The sequence below is a fragment of the Sander lucioperca genome, chromosome 12 (genome assembly GCF_008315115.2).
Source record: "Sander lucioperca isolate FBNREF2018 chromosome 12, SLUC_FBN_1.2, whole genome shotgun sequence".
Lineage (NCBI taxonomy): Eukaryota > Metazoa > Chordata > Actinopteri > Perciformes > Percidae > Sander > Sander lucioperca.
Genome location: NC_050184.1, coordinates 30,165,353 through 30,183,265, shown reverse-complemented (window position 1 = coordinate 30,183,265; position 17,913 = coordinate 30,165,353). Strand labels below are relative to the sequence as shown.

Below are 17,913 nucleotides of genomic sequence, written 5' to 3'. Positions count from 1 at the left end.
TGCAGAGGGGAAGAAACTTTCAGCTCTACACAAGGCTTATATAATTTTTAAAATGATTGCATGCACCTGGTGATATAATTTTGACCATGAGTAGTTGTGAGTATTGATTCGTGCAATCTATGAAACTACAGTTGTTATTGAAACAGATATAATCCCAAAATTTGCCATTTAGTCCTAAATTGGCATTGTCACCTGCAGTCCCCGTACAATCTCGAGTTGCAATAACACACATTGTAGCAGTTTCTGAACAGCAGTGTGGAGACATGGCTCTAGCAGAAGGGTTTCCCTCTCATTCTGCAAGATCTAAAATGGGCCAACCCAATGTAACACTCAGTATTGCATTTTTGCACCTTCTCACATCTGCAGCACCACATCCCAGCACAGACACAGAACCAGATTTAATCCCTGACTGCCAGCCACAGCATTGTACATTTACCACACTACATGAAGGCAGCATTCACTTAAATATTTGGAGATCGGGGGAGCAGCAACAATGCTTCACTGCTTCATGTTTATGGCCACTGCAGACATAAATCATCTTCACTTGATAAAAAAGAAGCACTAGATGTAATCGTTTGTGCATGTGTGTTGTTTAAGCAGTATCGGGACATCTTTGTTGTTGTTTTTTGTTGTCATATCATCTGCATAGAAAAGAAGCATCACAGTCTTTTCTCTTCCTACTTTCCTATTTTCCTACTTCCTGTTAAGGTTCTGTCGAATATCTCCGAGCACATCTCTGAAATAAAGTCACCTTGTTAAAACGCAGCCATGTGACTTTACTCATTGCTCAGGAAAACACATGGCATTACATGTGATTTTGTTACAAAAGGCTAGGTAGGGTGATGCATTTTAAACGCTTCCCATAGTCATTGACTGAGCGCTGTTAATACGTGGCTGCAAGCTTGTTGCAGTTGGTCTCCACAACACGCATACCTTATTAAATATGTATTCTAGGTTGCACTGAATCACTCTGGAGACTTGGCCTGTTTAGTTCAAAGTAAGGTCTGATGGAGTTTTTTCTCTCTTACTACTTACTCAATGAAATTACTAGATTATTACTGTATTGAATGTGTCTACTGTAGCAGCAATTGTCAGCAGTATAAAACCACGATGAGAGAATTTGTATTTGTCATCTAAAAATCACTATGCATATGTCTTTCATGTCTCATGGGGCAGATGCTTGTGTTGCTCACCATGGGTTTACCCAGCATGCTATATATCTTGGTTGGATCAATATCTTGCTCCCACTCAGACACTGAATCAGACCTGCCTGGGTTTCAGGGCACTGGGCTGTAAGATATCTCTCACATTGTCGAAAAGAGTGCACAAAGGAATACAGGCTTGATTAGCTTTCATAGGTTCAATAGCAAGGCCTAAATGTCATACCACATTGTTGATGAGGAGGGAATATAAACTGTTGGGCTTTATTTAGACCAAATCGCATTGGAAGGCTGCCATTTTACTTTCATCCTTCACAAAACAATATGGAGGTGGAGAGCTGCAGGAAGAGCTGAAGCAGCCACCCTCCAGGATTCTTTTACTTCTGTGATCCTGAAAGGCGATATTCTGTATTTCTTCTTATTGTCAACCAGCAATGAATTGATCCTGCTACTAGCAAGTATTGTCTGTGTAGCCAAAGCCTGATTTAGCTTAGAAGAGCTCCATTGTTGTCCAAAATCTATTCCAAACACATCAATGAACCACACGGTTGCACTGGGTGACATGTTCCTTCATTACAATGAACTGTTATTTTGAGTCAATCCTGCATACACCACGCTGGTGCAGTGAAATACTTGCTACAAACCAAATTTGTATCAATCCGCAGCTGAAAATAGTCCCCAACAAATACACTATTAACTCCTGTTTGAGCAACTTTTGCCAAAAACTACAATGCCCAGCTTTTTCAGGAAATGATTTAGCCTTTTGAAAAACGAATCAAAATATATTTGTGACCAATTTTGCTTTAAAGATTTAGGTCTACAGTGGGAACACATTAGTGCCGCAGACAGGGCAGGGGAGTGGGAAAGTATTGAGAGGCGGACTACCACATGTTTTCATGGGATTTGTTGACAACAAGAAAAATGTAGAATAACGCCAGCCTCACCGCTTTGAGTTTGTACACTTTAGCAACCTACATCCAAAGGTGAAGATATCAAGATGTAAAGAGCTGTGCGTGTGTCATTTTTCTCTATGTGCATTTTATTGGGACAGCTTCACCTTCCCTATATTTACCAGATCACTTCTAATAAATAAAAAAAACAGCAACCATGCATTGTTACCCAGACCCTACGCTGAGAAATGGTATTCCCACAGACAGGAAACAAATTACATTCCTCTCTCTCTCTCTCCACTTACATGTTTTGAAATTAAAAAAGGCATCTCTCTCTCGCTCTCGCTCTCGCTCTCTCTCTCTCTCTCTCTCTCTCTCTCTCTCTCTCTCTTTCTCTCTCTCTACCTTCCATTTTCTCTGATTGAGACTTTATTGATTTCTTGTTCAAGTGCTCATTGCTGGTCAGTAAGGAGGGTGATTCACTGGGGGACGATGATAATCCTCGGTGACACACAGTAATACCCGAAAGGCTCCAAACTGTCTGGTTCAGCGATGGTGTTAAACGAAAGGGTGCGTCACATCTTGTCATTAAATAAGCAGATTTACACAGTATCCACTGTAAATTGGAAAAATCAGTGTGAGCTAAGGGGTCTGGGAGTGCATTGCTGACAATTTTGCAGCATTTACACTATGATTTATTTCATTTTTAAGCCTTGTTATCATAGCCATTATTATCACAGGAGCATACTAAAAACCCTATTTACTGAGCTTCCCTGTGTGATGTCAGCAAAAGGTTTTGAAATCATACCAAGGACTCGTCGTATATATATATATATATATATATATATATATATATATATATATATATATATATAAGCTTATATATGCCATACCCTGCTAGTCTTTGTGCCGCTGTCGTAGGATTAAAATCTTCCTTGATGACAGTGGGAGCGGAGCAAGTCCAAAGACATAATTCAGATAAATGGATAGAGATGGCAAGGCAGAGAGAAACTCAGCAGCAGACTATTGCTGGGGTAAGCACACAGCAAATGACGAGTTTCTTCTTGTCTTTGTGTTATTATCTAGAGGTCTCATCTACAGTATGCCTGTTTACTTATTTTCATCCACTCTTCTTTTCATGAAGTTGCAGCTCAGGAACATATCTGTGGAGTCCCCAAGCTGTTGTGCTGTATGAACGAGGGTGTGGATGCTGGGTCGGACAGTAGAGCATGTGGATGCTTTTGGATTGCCCTCATGCATTGGACCAGGGCACATATTGCTGCATACAGCACCTTGTGAGCAGCATCACAAATCAGCCGGCCGAATAGTGAGAGCTGGAGTGGATGGAAAGATGGAAGATGGAGAGAAAGCGGGAGAGGGGAAAGGGGAGGGGGATCCTTTCAGTGACAGAGATAGAAAGAGTGGAGCGAGGTAGAGGAGGAGGGGATTGAGAGAAGCAGAGGTGGGGGTAGTCACAGAGAGAATGTGTGAGCATGTGTGTGTGTGTGTGTACGTGTGTGTATGGGAGAACAAGTAGTGCTGCAGTGGAAACAGTGCGAAGAAGACTGCAGTTTCTGGTACTGATGGGAGAGCGGTCGAGGGACGTTATTAAGGCATTGTAATATTAACCCTAAGTGCCTCTTTGGTGAATGGGTTAGCCTTTTGTGGAGAACAGGATTACGGAATTACAGTAGTGCTGGTAAGGGCGTATTTCAACTCTCTTCTCAGCATTGCTTGAACACTTCCTTTGAGGAATCTGGAATAGAGTTATGAGGCATTTAAGGCTGGGGGTTGCTGTTGTAGTTTTTACAGGCTGTATGTAACTTAGAGTTTCCTTTTCGTTGGTTTCACCATAACGCAGGTGCTGTGTGCATGTTACTTCCTGGTGCATGTGGTCCAAACTTTACTCAAAGCTAATTTATAAGCTTTGTTAAGGGATTACTGAACATCCTCTGGATCCTGATCTGCCCCAGGATCTAGCTGTGGACCTTGTCTTCACCCATTTTGTGTGCAGGCACTGGCACATCAGGCACTGTTTTTAGAAAAGGGATAAGGGGGTGTAGCTCTGGATTTAGATTATTCTCATTGATCATGCCTCATTTAGCTTGCCTGGCCGGTGTAGTACTTCTTTCCTGGAGAGTGGCCAGGAGGCTGCCCTACTGACAGATGCTCTGTTTATCCCTGCAGCCACACGTCGTCTCTCCCAACCTCCCTGAACACACAGAAACAAACAACTGGAGCCAAAAAATGGCACACTACACCAAAATACCTCAGGTCTACTGTATTGTATCCGCCATGTAACAAAGCAGACCCAAGCCGCAGTGCTCTTTATTTTTTGAGAGTGAGTGGTCAGACGTAAAAAGAGGCTGGCAGTTGTGCTGAGGAGTATAGAGAGTAGAGGGTGGGGATTTTATAAAGTGCTGCAGGATGCTCTTTTTTCTGCTGTCTCTCATGGGACATATAGCACAGGCAGCACTGAGGTGACAGTACCAAGGACAAAACCTATCTTGGGCTGCTATTTCTCTTACTACCTAATGCTAACTCTTGCAGGACTGCATCAGGCTCATCATTAGGACACATTAGTTTTCATTTAATCCAATTAAATTAATATTCATTATAACAAACTGACTATGAATAGATTGGGTGTTATTTTTTTTAGCCCGGTGTAAAGCTCTGCAGTTTCATAAATTTATTTTTTGCTTTGCATCCTGAAATAACGTCTTAAAATATAAATCAGGTTTATTCTCTCCCCAGAGTCTTTGGCGTTGTAATTCAGATTCAGCCAATTGCTTGTATTTGGAACATGATCACTCAGGTTTCAGGAGTATAGTAAACAAACACAGTGTGGAGGATGTGAGAGATCATATTATATGTATATACATGCAGCTGGGTACATACTGTACCTGCGTACACGTTTACTTCTCCAATATCCGGAGTGCAGGAGACTATTTGATACTGAGCATGCTCTGCTGGTTCTTTTTTTTGTCAGGCTCTAAAACATTCAGGCAGGCTCATTACGTCCGTACCTCAGGCTGCCGCTTCCATTGGCTCTCACGCTGAGAAATACTCTCAGAATCCCTCATACATAACCAGAAAAATGAGAGGATGCTTTGAAGTTCACCAATCGTATTTCTTTTTTTCTTTTGGCTCCCTCCAAGAAGGCAGCTGGTGCCCGATTGCTGAGAACTGCTGAAAGAAGAAGAGAGAAATAAAAGAGGCTTATTCTAACTGTGCAGCCTCCTAGAGTGTCTTGCTTGCGTGGGTGTGCCCTCTTTCACCCACATCACCTTTGTTTTCCTACTTCCCACTGCTTCATTAGGTTGAAATACTAATCTACTCATTTTTATTAGTATTCCACAAGCATTAGTGTGTTCAAAATGACAAAGCCACCCATATTGGACTCTGAGAATGAGTTAGTGATTTTCTCTCTGACACATTAGCACAACTATGATTGGGATTGCTCAGCCGCTGTCAGCTTCTCACTCCAGGTGAGAGCTGAGCCTCCCCAGTCCTGGCCCCAGCCCATTTGATGGTGTGTTGCTGGCAGACGATGGCAGAGAGCTTCAGTGTTAAATGGTCAGATGCTGTCACCATTCACAGCATCCGGCTGTGCTGATGGGGCATTTTCACCACTATTTAATCTTCAGAGGGAGAAAAACATGCCAGTTTTTGTTGCGAGACCTCTAATAGCATTTTTTTCTCACCATCTAGCTCTCTTGGAAGATAGGATATGTGATGGTCAGAGGGAGCATACTACAGAGCAGGGTAACACTTTGCTGTAGAGAATGAGTGAGAATGTTTTCAGTGTGTTTCATCATATTGGAGATGTTTTGTGTAACGCCTACAATCTTACAGCAAAAGCCTTTGAATTTACGCTGAGATTTTCTGTATGGATACTTGCACATTCGGTATATTCAGTAGTTAGTTTAAAGGAATAGTTTGACACTTTTGGGAAATACGCTTTTTCGCTTTCTGAGAGAGAAGTATATGAGAAGATCGATACCACTCTTTCTGTACAATCAGCAGCTGTTAGCTTAGCTAAGCACAAAGACTGGAAGCAGGGGGAAATAGTTAGCATGGCACTGTTTAACGATAACAAATTCCTCACTATTTAATACGTTTTACCTTTCTTAAAGTTTCTTTTCTTAGTTTCTTTAACTGGTACTAAAACCAAAGTGTAAAAACGACAAATGTGCGTTTTATAGGGGTTTTGTGCCAGATTATTTCCTGATTGGGACCCGCAACTTCCTGGAGTGTGCTGGTTGTCTGGCAACTGCTCGTAGCCAAATAGTCCGGTACATAACCCCCAATAACACAATTATACACTTTTTGTGCTAAACATCAAAACAAACAAGATTTAAAGTGTTAATTAATGAGCTTTAGATGCGCTGGTAGATGGATATTATTTTATCTTGGTACAGAGCCAGACAAGCTGTTTCCTAAACTAAGCTAAGCTAACTGGTTGCTGGTTGTAGCTTGATATTTGATGGACAGACATGTGAGTGATATCGATCTTCTTATCTAACTCTCAACAAGAAAGCGAATTTGCCAAAATGTCAAAATGTTCCTTTAACTTGAAAAGGGATGTGGTACTTGCAGTCTCACTGCAAGTCTACTCAAAACAAGAATGTCAGTAGATGTGGCCTATCTGCAGTGCTGCAGAAGCCCTCTCCTCTTTCACAGTTTCCCCACACAGCTTTACATGCAGATTGGGTCACTGTCTCTGTGACAGAATGATTAATCGACCTATCAGGGGACAGGGAAAGGGGTTGTGCTGAGGGGGAGAGGGAGAGGGAGGATGTATGGCAACTGGCTGTAAATGATCCCTGCCGCTCCTCGCTCAGCATTCAAACCCCGGCGCCTCCCACCTCCTTCTCAATGATCCCTCCTGATAATAGCTGAGTCACATTCAGCTGCAGGTGAGAATAAGCATTGTTTTATCTACATAAAGCAGGTTTGTAAATGAGCCTCTCTGGACCGCCCTTTGGGTCAGCACACAATGAGATATAAAGAGGGAGAGGCTTTCTCTCCTTCTTTTTAGTAAGATTAGGCGCAAGGCACCTTTTTGACATCCTTATCTCTGATGCTGCCCTCAGATCAGCAGTGACACCGGCAGGATTTCCTAAACCACTTGCATTTAGTTTGAGACGAAGGTGGAATTGCCATGTTGACATCTCTGATTGATGGTCACGGTCTTTTTTTGTAAATGCTTGTATTGTGTTGGTTTGCATTCTGAGCATTTATGCAGCCCTGAGGCTAAACACAGGGGTCTGATGCCTCTGTAAATGCCCTGTCCTGGACGGCTGCATGAGCAGTTCTGCTGACTGTGTTGCAGATCGTTTGCTGAGTGAACGTGTAAATGCCAATGTCTGCAAATGTCTGTTGTTGTGTGTGGCACAGAGATTGCTAAAAAGTTTATCGCCACAGATATAAATTCAGTTCATCTGTCACATTATAGCATCCGGACAGATGCTTGGCACTTTCCCATCGATGCGTTGTTGCAGGAGACTTGAAGGCTCTTGGTCAAGAGTTTCAGAATCTGGCTCTGGCACATGTTGTGCACTGCGTGCTGTGTTTTTGGATTTGCCAGTTCTATTGTCAGTCTCTTGGCTCTCTACCATGAAATGACAGAGGAAGGAGTATTGTGCAACTTCAGTAAGCTACCTTGCAGGAATCTTTCTCTGCCACACACTTGGCGTTTATCTGACTGTGCATTGCCAGCTGAGATCTGTACAGGAATGTACGCTGACATTATGTGCACAAGATATTATGTAGAAGAGATATCTTTTATGCAGCGTGGTTCAAAACAGCAAATGAAAAAGCATAGAAAGATGCAACTAGCAGCAGCTATGAATACTACAATGTGAATTGACAGATGCTGTAGAGTCAGTGGCACCTCTCAGCTCAATATTTGAATTTACGTTGAGGTAAAGAATGCAGAGCGTTTTGTAAAAGTGTTATCAGTAATGAGTTCATTTAATGGACAACGGTAGAAATAGCTGCAATTCTATCATTAAAATTAATGTTCTGCTCATACAACTGAATATACTTATACATATATACTTAGGTTCAGCTCAGGCCAAGTTCCACACAGTATCTAATCCTTCAGTGGTCAATAACAAGCAATGCAGCAATCAGTATTCCCCCTGTAATCCTATTAAAACTCGGTCAAAATGAGACCATTATGACTGTGGGAGCCCCAAGTCCATTTCAGCAGGGGTGAATTACCATAAAGTAGCAAGAGTTCAGTAACAAAGCTGCACATTCTCTCTAATTGAAACAACTCCACCATCTCAGCTCGGCTCTCCGACTACAGTAATGCTCTGTCTGATGGATCTAACAAAATACACTATGCCCCCTGTTTTCTAAATGTTCCAATGCACATTTTCAGCTAAAAGCGAGTCCAGACAGACCAGAGGTCAGCTGTGACTCAGCGGTAGTCGAGCCAATATTCTCTTCCCATTTCTTCAAGTGTGTTTATTATAAACTCAAGATGCGCGTGACGCCTTTGAACAATTGCCTTCTAAATGAGATCCTCGATGTCTTGCACAACTTGGCTGGCACCTAAAATAGCTCAGTGGAATTCAGATGAAAAGGCAAATATATAGCAAATACAAAGAGCACAGACACACACGCAGCTTCTCAGAAAGAGATAATCTGCCCTGCTGGAAAATACATACCACTTTGCATTAAAGTTGTATTTGCCTAAATCTGAAATTATCAAATTAAGAGCTGCTAACTTCTTGTACATATTTTAAAATAATCCAACCCAGTTTACTGTAGCAATCACATTAGTGAGACTTGGAGGAAATGATACTGCGCAGGATGCACAGCTACTACAGCTGGAGGCCAAGCACTCCACCCACCCACACATAACCCGTAATGTCACAGATGGCAGGGGCCTCAGTGGGGGCTGGATGATTTCATTGGGGTCACATTATTCAGATTACTTTATATATTTTGAGGATCCTGGTCGTCTGGTCGACAACCGAGAAGCCATTGCTGCTGCTGTTTCTCTTTGAATACAATAACCTTTTCACAGTGACTAATATTCAATACTTAATTTTCCGCCCCTCTGCTCCTGACTGTTGCCCTGAGCTGCAGTTACATGACCCCATGACCGCTGTTCTCTCCTTTTACAGAAGCCATTTTGAAAGTGTGTGCTCAGACGTTTGTAGGTTTTCAACTATGCACTGTAATGAAATGCAACAAAACCACACATAAACATGTTTATGAATCTAAAAAGCTACACATACGCATATAGATTGGCCACTGGCAGACAGCTGTGTGAAGTTGTATAGAGGCAAGTTGTAAGGGCCGGGGGAATAGATGTCTGGCTTTAGATCGTTAATTAATTGTTGTTCAAGGTACTTGTTGTCGTGTAATGAAACAGCTGCATGACTTTAGCTCACTCTCCTTAGGTTGTTTTCTCTTGTATCTGACCTGAGTGCTAATAAGCCCTCCATAAACCCCATCCCCCGCTTTACAAGGAGTTGGCTTATCGGCCGGCTGGGGTTTCCTGCCACTGGGGAGGATGTCACACTATGTGGTCAGTAGGCCATCACGCATGACATCAGATGAGGTAGCAGCATTTCTTAGTCATGTGTTATATGTTATATGGGACATCCAGGAGATGTACCGGTAGTTTTTACAGTTAGAGTTTGACAGGTGGGAGGTAATTAAGTAAGAGCACTTAGCCTGTAGGCATATTTGAGTGTTTCGAAGTGACTCATATTTTTCTCTAATGATGATGAAGACAACATGTGATGTGTTATTCCATTAGTGTGCATGAGAATGATTAAAACAAATCCTGCTAATCTTATTTATCTTGCATACTCTTATTCATTGCATAAAATATATACAGCTCAGCCCATAGGATATACCGCAAGGTGCACCCCTGTAATTTCAGGGTTAAGTCGCCGGCCACGAACCACAACACCCTGATTCGAGTCTGGCTTGAGTCACTCGTGTCATCTCTCCACTGTCAGTAGTAAAAGCACACAAATACCAGGAATAATACTTTCAATAATGCTATACAAGATAAATTAAATCACACCAGAGCAGTGAAAATATGTTCATACTCATCATCTAATACTGATTTCTGTTATTAAATCTATACCTGTACCACAGATCATATTAAGCAGAGATAAATAGGGATGTTAAGTTTCTGTGTTGAGGGGTGGGGTCATTTGAACTGTTCTGCACTGAAGCGATGCAACAACAACAAATTATTTCTAGGTAGTGATAAGTAGCCTAATGTTTTAAATTAATGTTTCTTTATTAAAGCTTTAGTTCGTAACTTTTTGATATTTATGAACGTCCGTTGCATTCAAGCCATTACCAAATGAGTTGCTACAAAACTAATTAAGACTATCAGCTCCACACAACTCTCTCTATATTTCTCAGTATCACTGTGTTCAGAAACTGGTGTCATCTGGTGACTTTTGTGTGCAGAAAATCGAGTGAAGGTAATTACCTCTACTGAAGAGTCCATCATGTTTTTTTAATCCTCTGTGTCCTCCTTGGCTACTAGCAACTGTGTGGAGGAGGGGTGTGGGGGTGTGCGCGATTATGGAAGGTTTGTATCATGTGGATGCGCCGACAGTTTTGTTGTCATTACTTAGAATTCCTCATAGGGGAGACAGAAACTACGCACTATAGCTTTGACTTAACATGCTTATTTTAGACAACATGACTCCAGAAAAAAATAATTTATGTTTACTAATGATTTTTAGTAATGACTACTAATGTCAACTTCATTTGTCTACTGCATCAACTTACCGCTCTGCGTTTTTACTCTGTGTACTGTGTGAGCCATGTCAAAGACTAATTTCCAATGCCTTGTGATGGAGAAAGTATTTCTGATTCTGGTTATATACCTTCAGTGTTTTTCCTTGGGAACAGCACAGATTTATTGTGTGTTACCAGAACAGCAAAATTGTTGTTCAGTTCTTTTGAAATGAAAGAAGCAGCGCACAGCACAGCCTCTCCCAGTTTCAACTGATTTCTCCTCTAAGTCTACGATTTTTTTTAATAAACATTGATGCCATCTCCCTTCACCTTCATGTGTCTCGGCTGATAGACTTCAAAGGAAACATTAAACCTTTATGCATCACAGTTACAGTAATTACTCAGTAAAACTACTGTGTTAGTATGTATGGTTGCTACACCCTGTTTGTTTGTGCACCAAAGATAAAAGCGCTTGATCCCCATCCAACTCGGAGCAGTGTGTTTAGTGATAACGGCCAGATCATACCCGTAGCTAACCTGCTCTGGGCCGGGGAGCCGAGCCGTTTTGTTGTAACAAATTCTTATGACTCAAACGCTCACTGAGTGAGACGCACGTTGGGAGATCGGAGCTCAAAACACCCACCCATTTCAGTAATTGAGTATTATATGGAATGCATATTGGATTAAATATCTATTTATAACTATCATTCATCACAGGGAACATTTCCTGAGCATGAAAGCTCTTTCTTCGGGATCACCCTGCTCCACACTAGCACAATTACACACATTTAGAGACATTTACACCTGGAAGCTTCACAGTACAACTACAGTCTGATGTGGTCACCGTGCAGCTCAACTGGAGCAGGTGGAGGTTCAGAGCCTTGCTTAAGGGCATCTCAGTAGTGGTAACGAGTAAATGGCAAGCAATGCTCTATTACTTCCTTTCCAAGATTTAATCTCTGTGTTTAGGGATTAAACCACCGACCTTCCATATTATAATAATACAATATAAGTAAGTAATACAATGTAAGTAATAATATACTTATTACTTACATTGTATTACTTACTTATATTGTATGTTATACAAGATGTTATACAAGTGTGGAAACAGTTGCATCTATCTATCTATCTATCTATCTATCTATGTATCTATTCATCTATCGTATATCTAGTTATTCGTAGTATGCATAGTTCAGGTCCCTCTGATTTTTAGCCACAGCTTTGGTCCAGACTGAAATATCGTAACAACTATTGGATGGATTGCCCAGAAATGTGGTACAGACATCCATGCTCCTCAGAGGATAAATCCTAGCATAAATTCTAGCGTCACCAGCAGGTGAACTGTTTTCACGTATCCAGTGAAATATATCAACAACTACTATATGGATTGGCACACAATTTTGTACAGAAATCCATGTTTCTCAGAGGATTTATCATATAACTTCTATGACGTTTCCTTAAGTGCCACCATGAGGTGGACGTTAATGGTTTTGAGTAAAATGTCTCAACAATTATTTGATGGATTCAGGATTCATTGTAATCATTTAGGTATCCCTTAACTTTTCATTTAATCATGTCAAAAATAAAACGTGTCAAACACTTTAGTTTATGCCTAAATACCTGCAGAACTACTGTAATGATGTTCCCATCAGCCTCAGCTCTACTTTGTGTTTACTGCTAATTAGCAAACGTTAGCATGCAAACACGCTGAAGTAAGATGGTAAACATTATTTCTGCTAAACCTCAGCATGTTAGCATTGTCACTGTGAGCATGTTAGCATGCTAATATTAGCCTTTAGCTCAAATAACAGCTGTGCAGTCTCACAGCTGTAGACTCTTAGTTTTGTTTCTGTAATATTTAAATTATTAAAACAGCTCGATATATTATTAAGCATGTTTGTCTCTGTTTAGATGCATATCTCAGGATTGAGCTATTCAATTGTGACCTACTTAGTTTGAGGAGCTAGAAGTCCTGTGGATTTCAGCAGCCTCAGTGAGCAGATAATTCATCACAAAAAAAAGACTAGTAAAGGTAAAACACTTCCTTCTTTAAATAAAAAAAACAGTTTATATAGTTGATTTGTCTGGAGTGAGTACTAAGAGCTTGCTGTGAAGCAGGACTAATGGCTGTCATAAAACAATAGCGTACGTCTGTGTCATCTCTGTCCGTCCTCAGAGCGGATGAGATAAAATGCTAGAGCAGGTATCCATGAAATTTAATTTAATTGGTCTGGCTTGGTCTGATGTGAGGGACAAACAGGATAAAATGCACATAAACCTCAAATGTAATTGGATGCTTTTAACATCGTCTCAATATCTACAGTAATGTTTAAAAGAGAGCGTAGACAGTTAGGCCTCTGATTGCTGTTTTATTGAGCAACACACTCATTTTCAAATGTGTGATGGGTTAAAGCGAGTAATTTTCCCAATTTTCTCAACAACTCGAACAAGTGTATGTATAATAGTTCAGGTTTCATCTCAGTACTATAGCAAGCTATTGGTTGTGTGTAACATCTGCCTACATACTGTTACAGCAGCACAAGTTATTTTAGAGACATATATTTAAAGATGTATAAACTGGTACTGGCCCCTGAATAATATAAGCTCATCCTTCCCGCTGTCAGCCTCTATTTAAATAATTCATAGGTGGCAATAAATAGCGGCAGAATCTCCTGCACCAACTTGAAGAATTGGCACTTGAGAAATAGGAAAGTCCTTCCTTGTTTGCCCGTATTACCATGACTTTAATAAAATTAACAGCAGAAGTCTCCTCTTGTTATGCTTGTCATCTATCTCTCTCTTTTCTGAATGGAGGTCTCGCCCGATCACTCATCACTCTGTCGCCAGGCTGCTTTCAGCTGCACTTGTCACACTATGATTTCTGGAACCGAAAAGAGCTCTGATTGAACATTTGTTTGGCCCGTGGAAACTGGGGAATGACTTGTTGTTCATTCTGGTTGTTGCTACGGTTAAACACTTTTCCTGGTCAGGCACCGTTGGCTTGAGTACAGGGCAGTGTCCAGACAAAAACAAAGGCCCGATAAATTGAGAATTGATAGTTATTTCTCATAAATACTGTCAGTAACTGACAAATAATTTTCCTCTGACAATGACAACATTGTGAAGTATGTTAGAAACACTGTAGACTGTGCTGTAGACTGACATAATCAATCATTTTATGAAATAAATTCTTGTGAACCTTCTCAGTGGACATGGATTAAATGTTACAAAGCCAAAGGTTTCAGACCTTGGCTGAGTCATAGGTTTCCAAAAAGTGACGCAGTTGTTTAGCACTTCCTCTACTGTCATGTATTAAGAGTTGAATAATCATGTGAAACTCTTACGATGTAACACTTTATCACTGTAGACAATATGACCAATGTATCAACTTAAGGTTTTTAGTGTATTTGTCACTTGTTGTGATCTGTCATAATATTTCTTCCTATATTAATCATTACATATATTATTATTTAAGGATTATACTTCTGTGTCAAAATGCTGCAAACTACAACAAGTTTGAGCAACATGAGTTTCGCATGGAACATAGAAGGAATTTATGTATAATTGGTTTGAAGATACAATCTGGAATTTGTCTTTGTGATTGCCTCTCTGCATGTTATATTAGAGCCACTTTTCATCATCATCATCATCATAGCTTTATTTGTATAGCGCCTTTCATACACAGAGTGCAGCTCAAAGCGCTTTACATCCAAAACATTCAACACAACTCTCGCAGGAGCTCATTTAAAGCACGCAAACAGTATATTTGCACTGTTGCACTGGTATTTTGCTTATTAGTTGACTGAATAATAATAATAATCACATACATAACATAACATAGCAGGGACAGATACAGCATGACATGAAGGAGAGGAGAGGGAAAAAAAAGCAACTCTCAGACTATCCTCATAAAGATAAGAACAGTGTGGGAACAGGAAAAAACACCTCAGCACATAGCACACAAGCAGTACATTTGCACTGCTGAACATAACATAACATAACATAAATGTACAGTTGCACATTTAGCGGCGAAGGCGTGGGACTGGGGAGGGGGTAGGTTGGGGGAGTTTGGCCTGCTGAGAAACGCACAGCCCGGCAGTCCCACTTTTGTTCAACTTTTGCTAAAGTATGCAGTACAGTGGACTGTAGGGTCATGTGTGTCTATCAGAAGCTTTAATAGATAGTAATTTTTTGCAAGCCATGTGCTTCCAGCTATCTTTGTTGTTTCTCTGTTTTTGACATGGATACATAAGTTGGTGGACAAAGAGGCCCTTGGCAAATAAATAAAAAATTTGATCTGGATGTCTTAAACAATACACTGTTTGGTCATACTGTACTTATTTAACTAACAGACTGGATGACCATCATGGGGTGTGTTTACACTGTCAAGAAACACATTTTAACTTGAAATGTAAGTTATTTGAATAAAGTTTTTTGGTGTAACAGCAGAACTCGTGGATCGACAAATAATGTTCTTTTTTACTATGCACCTCACTACAGGAATGGACTGCAGAACAAACTGAAGTTAGAGACACTCATTCCTCTGGGGTACTCAAGTATAAACAAGTGCAGCTTTTTTATATCCTTAATAATGTTTTAAATATTTTAATTAGTGTGTCACTAGTGTGGCTGCACTGTGTGATGACTGCTTTGTGTGAATTAATTGTTCTTGATATTGTCTACCTTTATTATTATCTACCTTATTTAAGAAAAATATATTGATCTCAATTATACCTCCTGAATAAAGGAAGTTTAACTAACTAACAGTATGACTGATAATGTCCCCAGCATTTGCATCAATGGAACTGGAGATAACATCAGTGTCAAATCTAGCAAAGCCATTTTCGGTGTGTTTGTCTGACTGTGTTTGCTCTTGTGGCAGTTGTAGAAGAAAAGATTAGTGACTCAGGTGTGGACCTTTTGAAAATATATACTCTCTCAGTACCATCAGCAGATGCAGGAAATGTATATCTGTTTGTTATGCCAGTGCTCCCAAGTCTCAATTCATTACATTTAAGTAGCACTTTTTTCAAAAGTGACCTACATTTTTCCCCATGCATACACACTTACAGTATAAGAAGTAATTTGGGGTTCAGTGTTTTGCTAAAGAACACTTTTACATGTAGACAGGTCCAGGGATCTAACAGCTGACCCATTATTCGACCTGAGCTGCTGCCACCTTTTGATCCTTTTTCGTTATTTAGAGAATTTTCAGAAGACTGAAAGTGAAGTGGCTCTGCTTGGTGTTTAATTGAGTCTTAAAACAGCTCTATTAACATGTAATTCACCACACATTATTCATCCATTTAGGCATTTAAGTTAAACAAACTATGACAGGTGGCATTTTGGAAGTAGACCATAAATAATTCCCTCTTTTGATTGTTTTCTGGTGGCTGAAAACATTATTATGAACTTCAGAACTTGTGTGTTATCAGCCCTTTTCCCCACGAATTGTTTTGTCTCCAAAATACGTTCATTTGCAACAAACTTGACCCTTGGGTGGAATTTTTCTTTTTCAAATGGTTGAAAAATGTGAAAATTGGCTGAATGATTCCACCCTTCACTGAGCAACCATCAATATCTACATGCAAATTTTGACACCCAAGTGGAATATAATGATCAGATACTCTGGCTTCTCTTAATGACAATGTCTTCATGCTGTTTTTCAGGGACTGTGTGTGCAGCCTAAATGAAGAAGTGGAACTTGTTCAAGGATCAGACAACGCCCATGGTCGCTGCTAACCCAACGGGGGCTAGTGCCTTGACTGTGACTCCAGCCCCTGTCGCATTAGTCTCTACTGACAACTCCACCGAACCGGTCGACAAGAACGATGCTTTCGACGAGATCAAAAACAAGTTCTTAAATGAAATTGACAAGATCCCACGTGAGTGCCAGACAAAAACCCAAGCCTGTTCTGATCAACCAACTTGTATTGATGTGACTCTAAGCAATGATTTTGGAATTAGATTTTGTTTTATTTAGCTGCAGGCATTGGCAGCCTCATAATGTCTTTATTCAGTATTGATCACTGGCTGCCCTTTCTAATGGCCGAGAAATCTAATTTTCACCCAATCTAGTTGCTAACTTAGCACCTCTTACTAAATATATTTGGCCCAGGACATGACATGGAGTAGACTAAATGATTGGTTGGTCAAATGTCAAAGTATTTGCTTCTTTCTTCTCTTTCTGGGTGTGGATGTGTCATCATTACATCGGTCTGTATATTCTCCTCAGTGCCGTCCTGGGCCATCATTGCCATTGCCGTGGTCGCTGCTTTACTCATTCTAACATGCTGCTTCTGCATCATCAAGAAATGCTGTTGCAAGAAGAAGAAGAACAAGAAGGGCAAGAAGGGGAAGGGTGACATGGGAATGAAGAACCTGAAAGGGGGAGAGGTATGTTCTGACGCGGGAGGTCGCATCGCGGCCGAGGGGATTTACACCCACACTGTATACAAAGCAAGGCAAACCACGGCCGACCTGTTTATGAGCCTGTTATGTAACAGCTGTGGGGTACAGTGTAGCTTTGTACTGTAATAGAGAGAAAACATGCATGTAGTTTGACTCAGCTAATTATATAACAAACAGTAGACCTCTTGTTACACATTTTGTTCTAGTAACACGTTTGAAATATATTAGATTACATATCATTTATAGCGGCTGTTTTAACGCTTTGATGGCTTTCTAACCCAGTCAGTGTATTCTCCGCAGGTGTTAATAACATTCTTTATCCACCATGATTATTTTTCATTTTTCTCTTTCTTTCTTTTCTGTTATTTAATGTATTTGTCATTGATGTCATTGATGTTACTGTTGCTCTTTCTCTCACTTGTGCTTTGGGGAGTTGAGTGGAAAATGACAGGACTCTTATCTACTCAGCCCAACCATTGTTTCCCCAGTCATTAAAGAGTAATTATGGAAATTAGTAGTTAGCACAATGCAGTTGTTTTTGGGCCTATAATTATTATTTTTCCACATACATGATTGATGATTTGACACAGTACAATACGAATACATCTAAAAGTACAGAGTTGTTTAAAAAGCCCAACGGCCCTGCTGCACAAGATATGATTGTGCTAATTTCGAGGCTTCTCTGTCTGTCATTTTCCTCGCTCCCCACAGTGTAGCTGACT

At 40.4% G+C, this 17,913-nt stretch overlaps 1 protein-coding gene across 6 annotated transcripts in view; it reads left to right on the top strand.

Annotated features, from left to right (window-relative positions):
* The window catches only part of LOC116062041 (synaptotagmin-2-like), a 62,395-nt gene that overhangs the window by 30,928 nt on the left and 13,554 nt on the right, over positions 1-17,913 (top strand). For 5 of the 6 annotated variants that reach the window (XM_031316502.2, XM_031316499.2, XM_036008140.1 and 2 more), the window contains 2 exons: positions 16,450-16,665; positions 17,016-17,176. In XM_031316502.2, coding sequence (XP_031172362.1) covers positions 16,470-16,665; positions 17,016-17,176 — 357 coding nt within the window. In that variant the 5' untranslated portion in view covers positions 16,450-16,469. Of the gene's footprint in view, positions 1-3,520; positions 3,750-16,449; positions 16,666-17,015; positions 17,177-17,913 lie in introns of those variants that run through there. The other variant, XM_031316503.2, reaches the window with a different exon arrangement.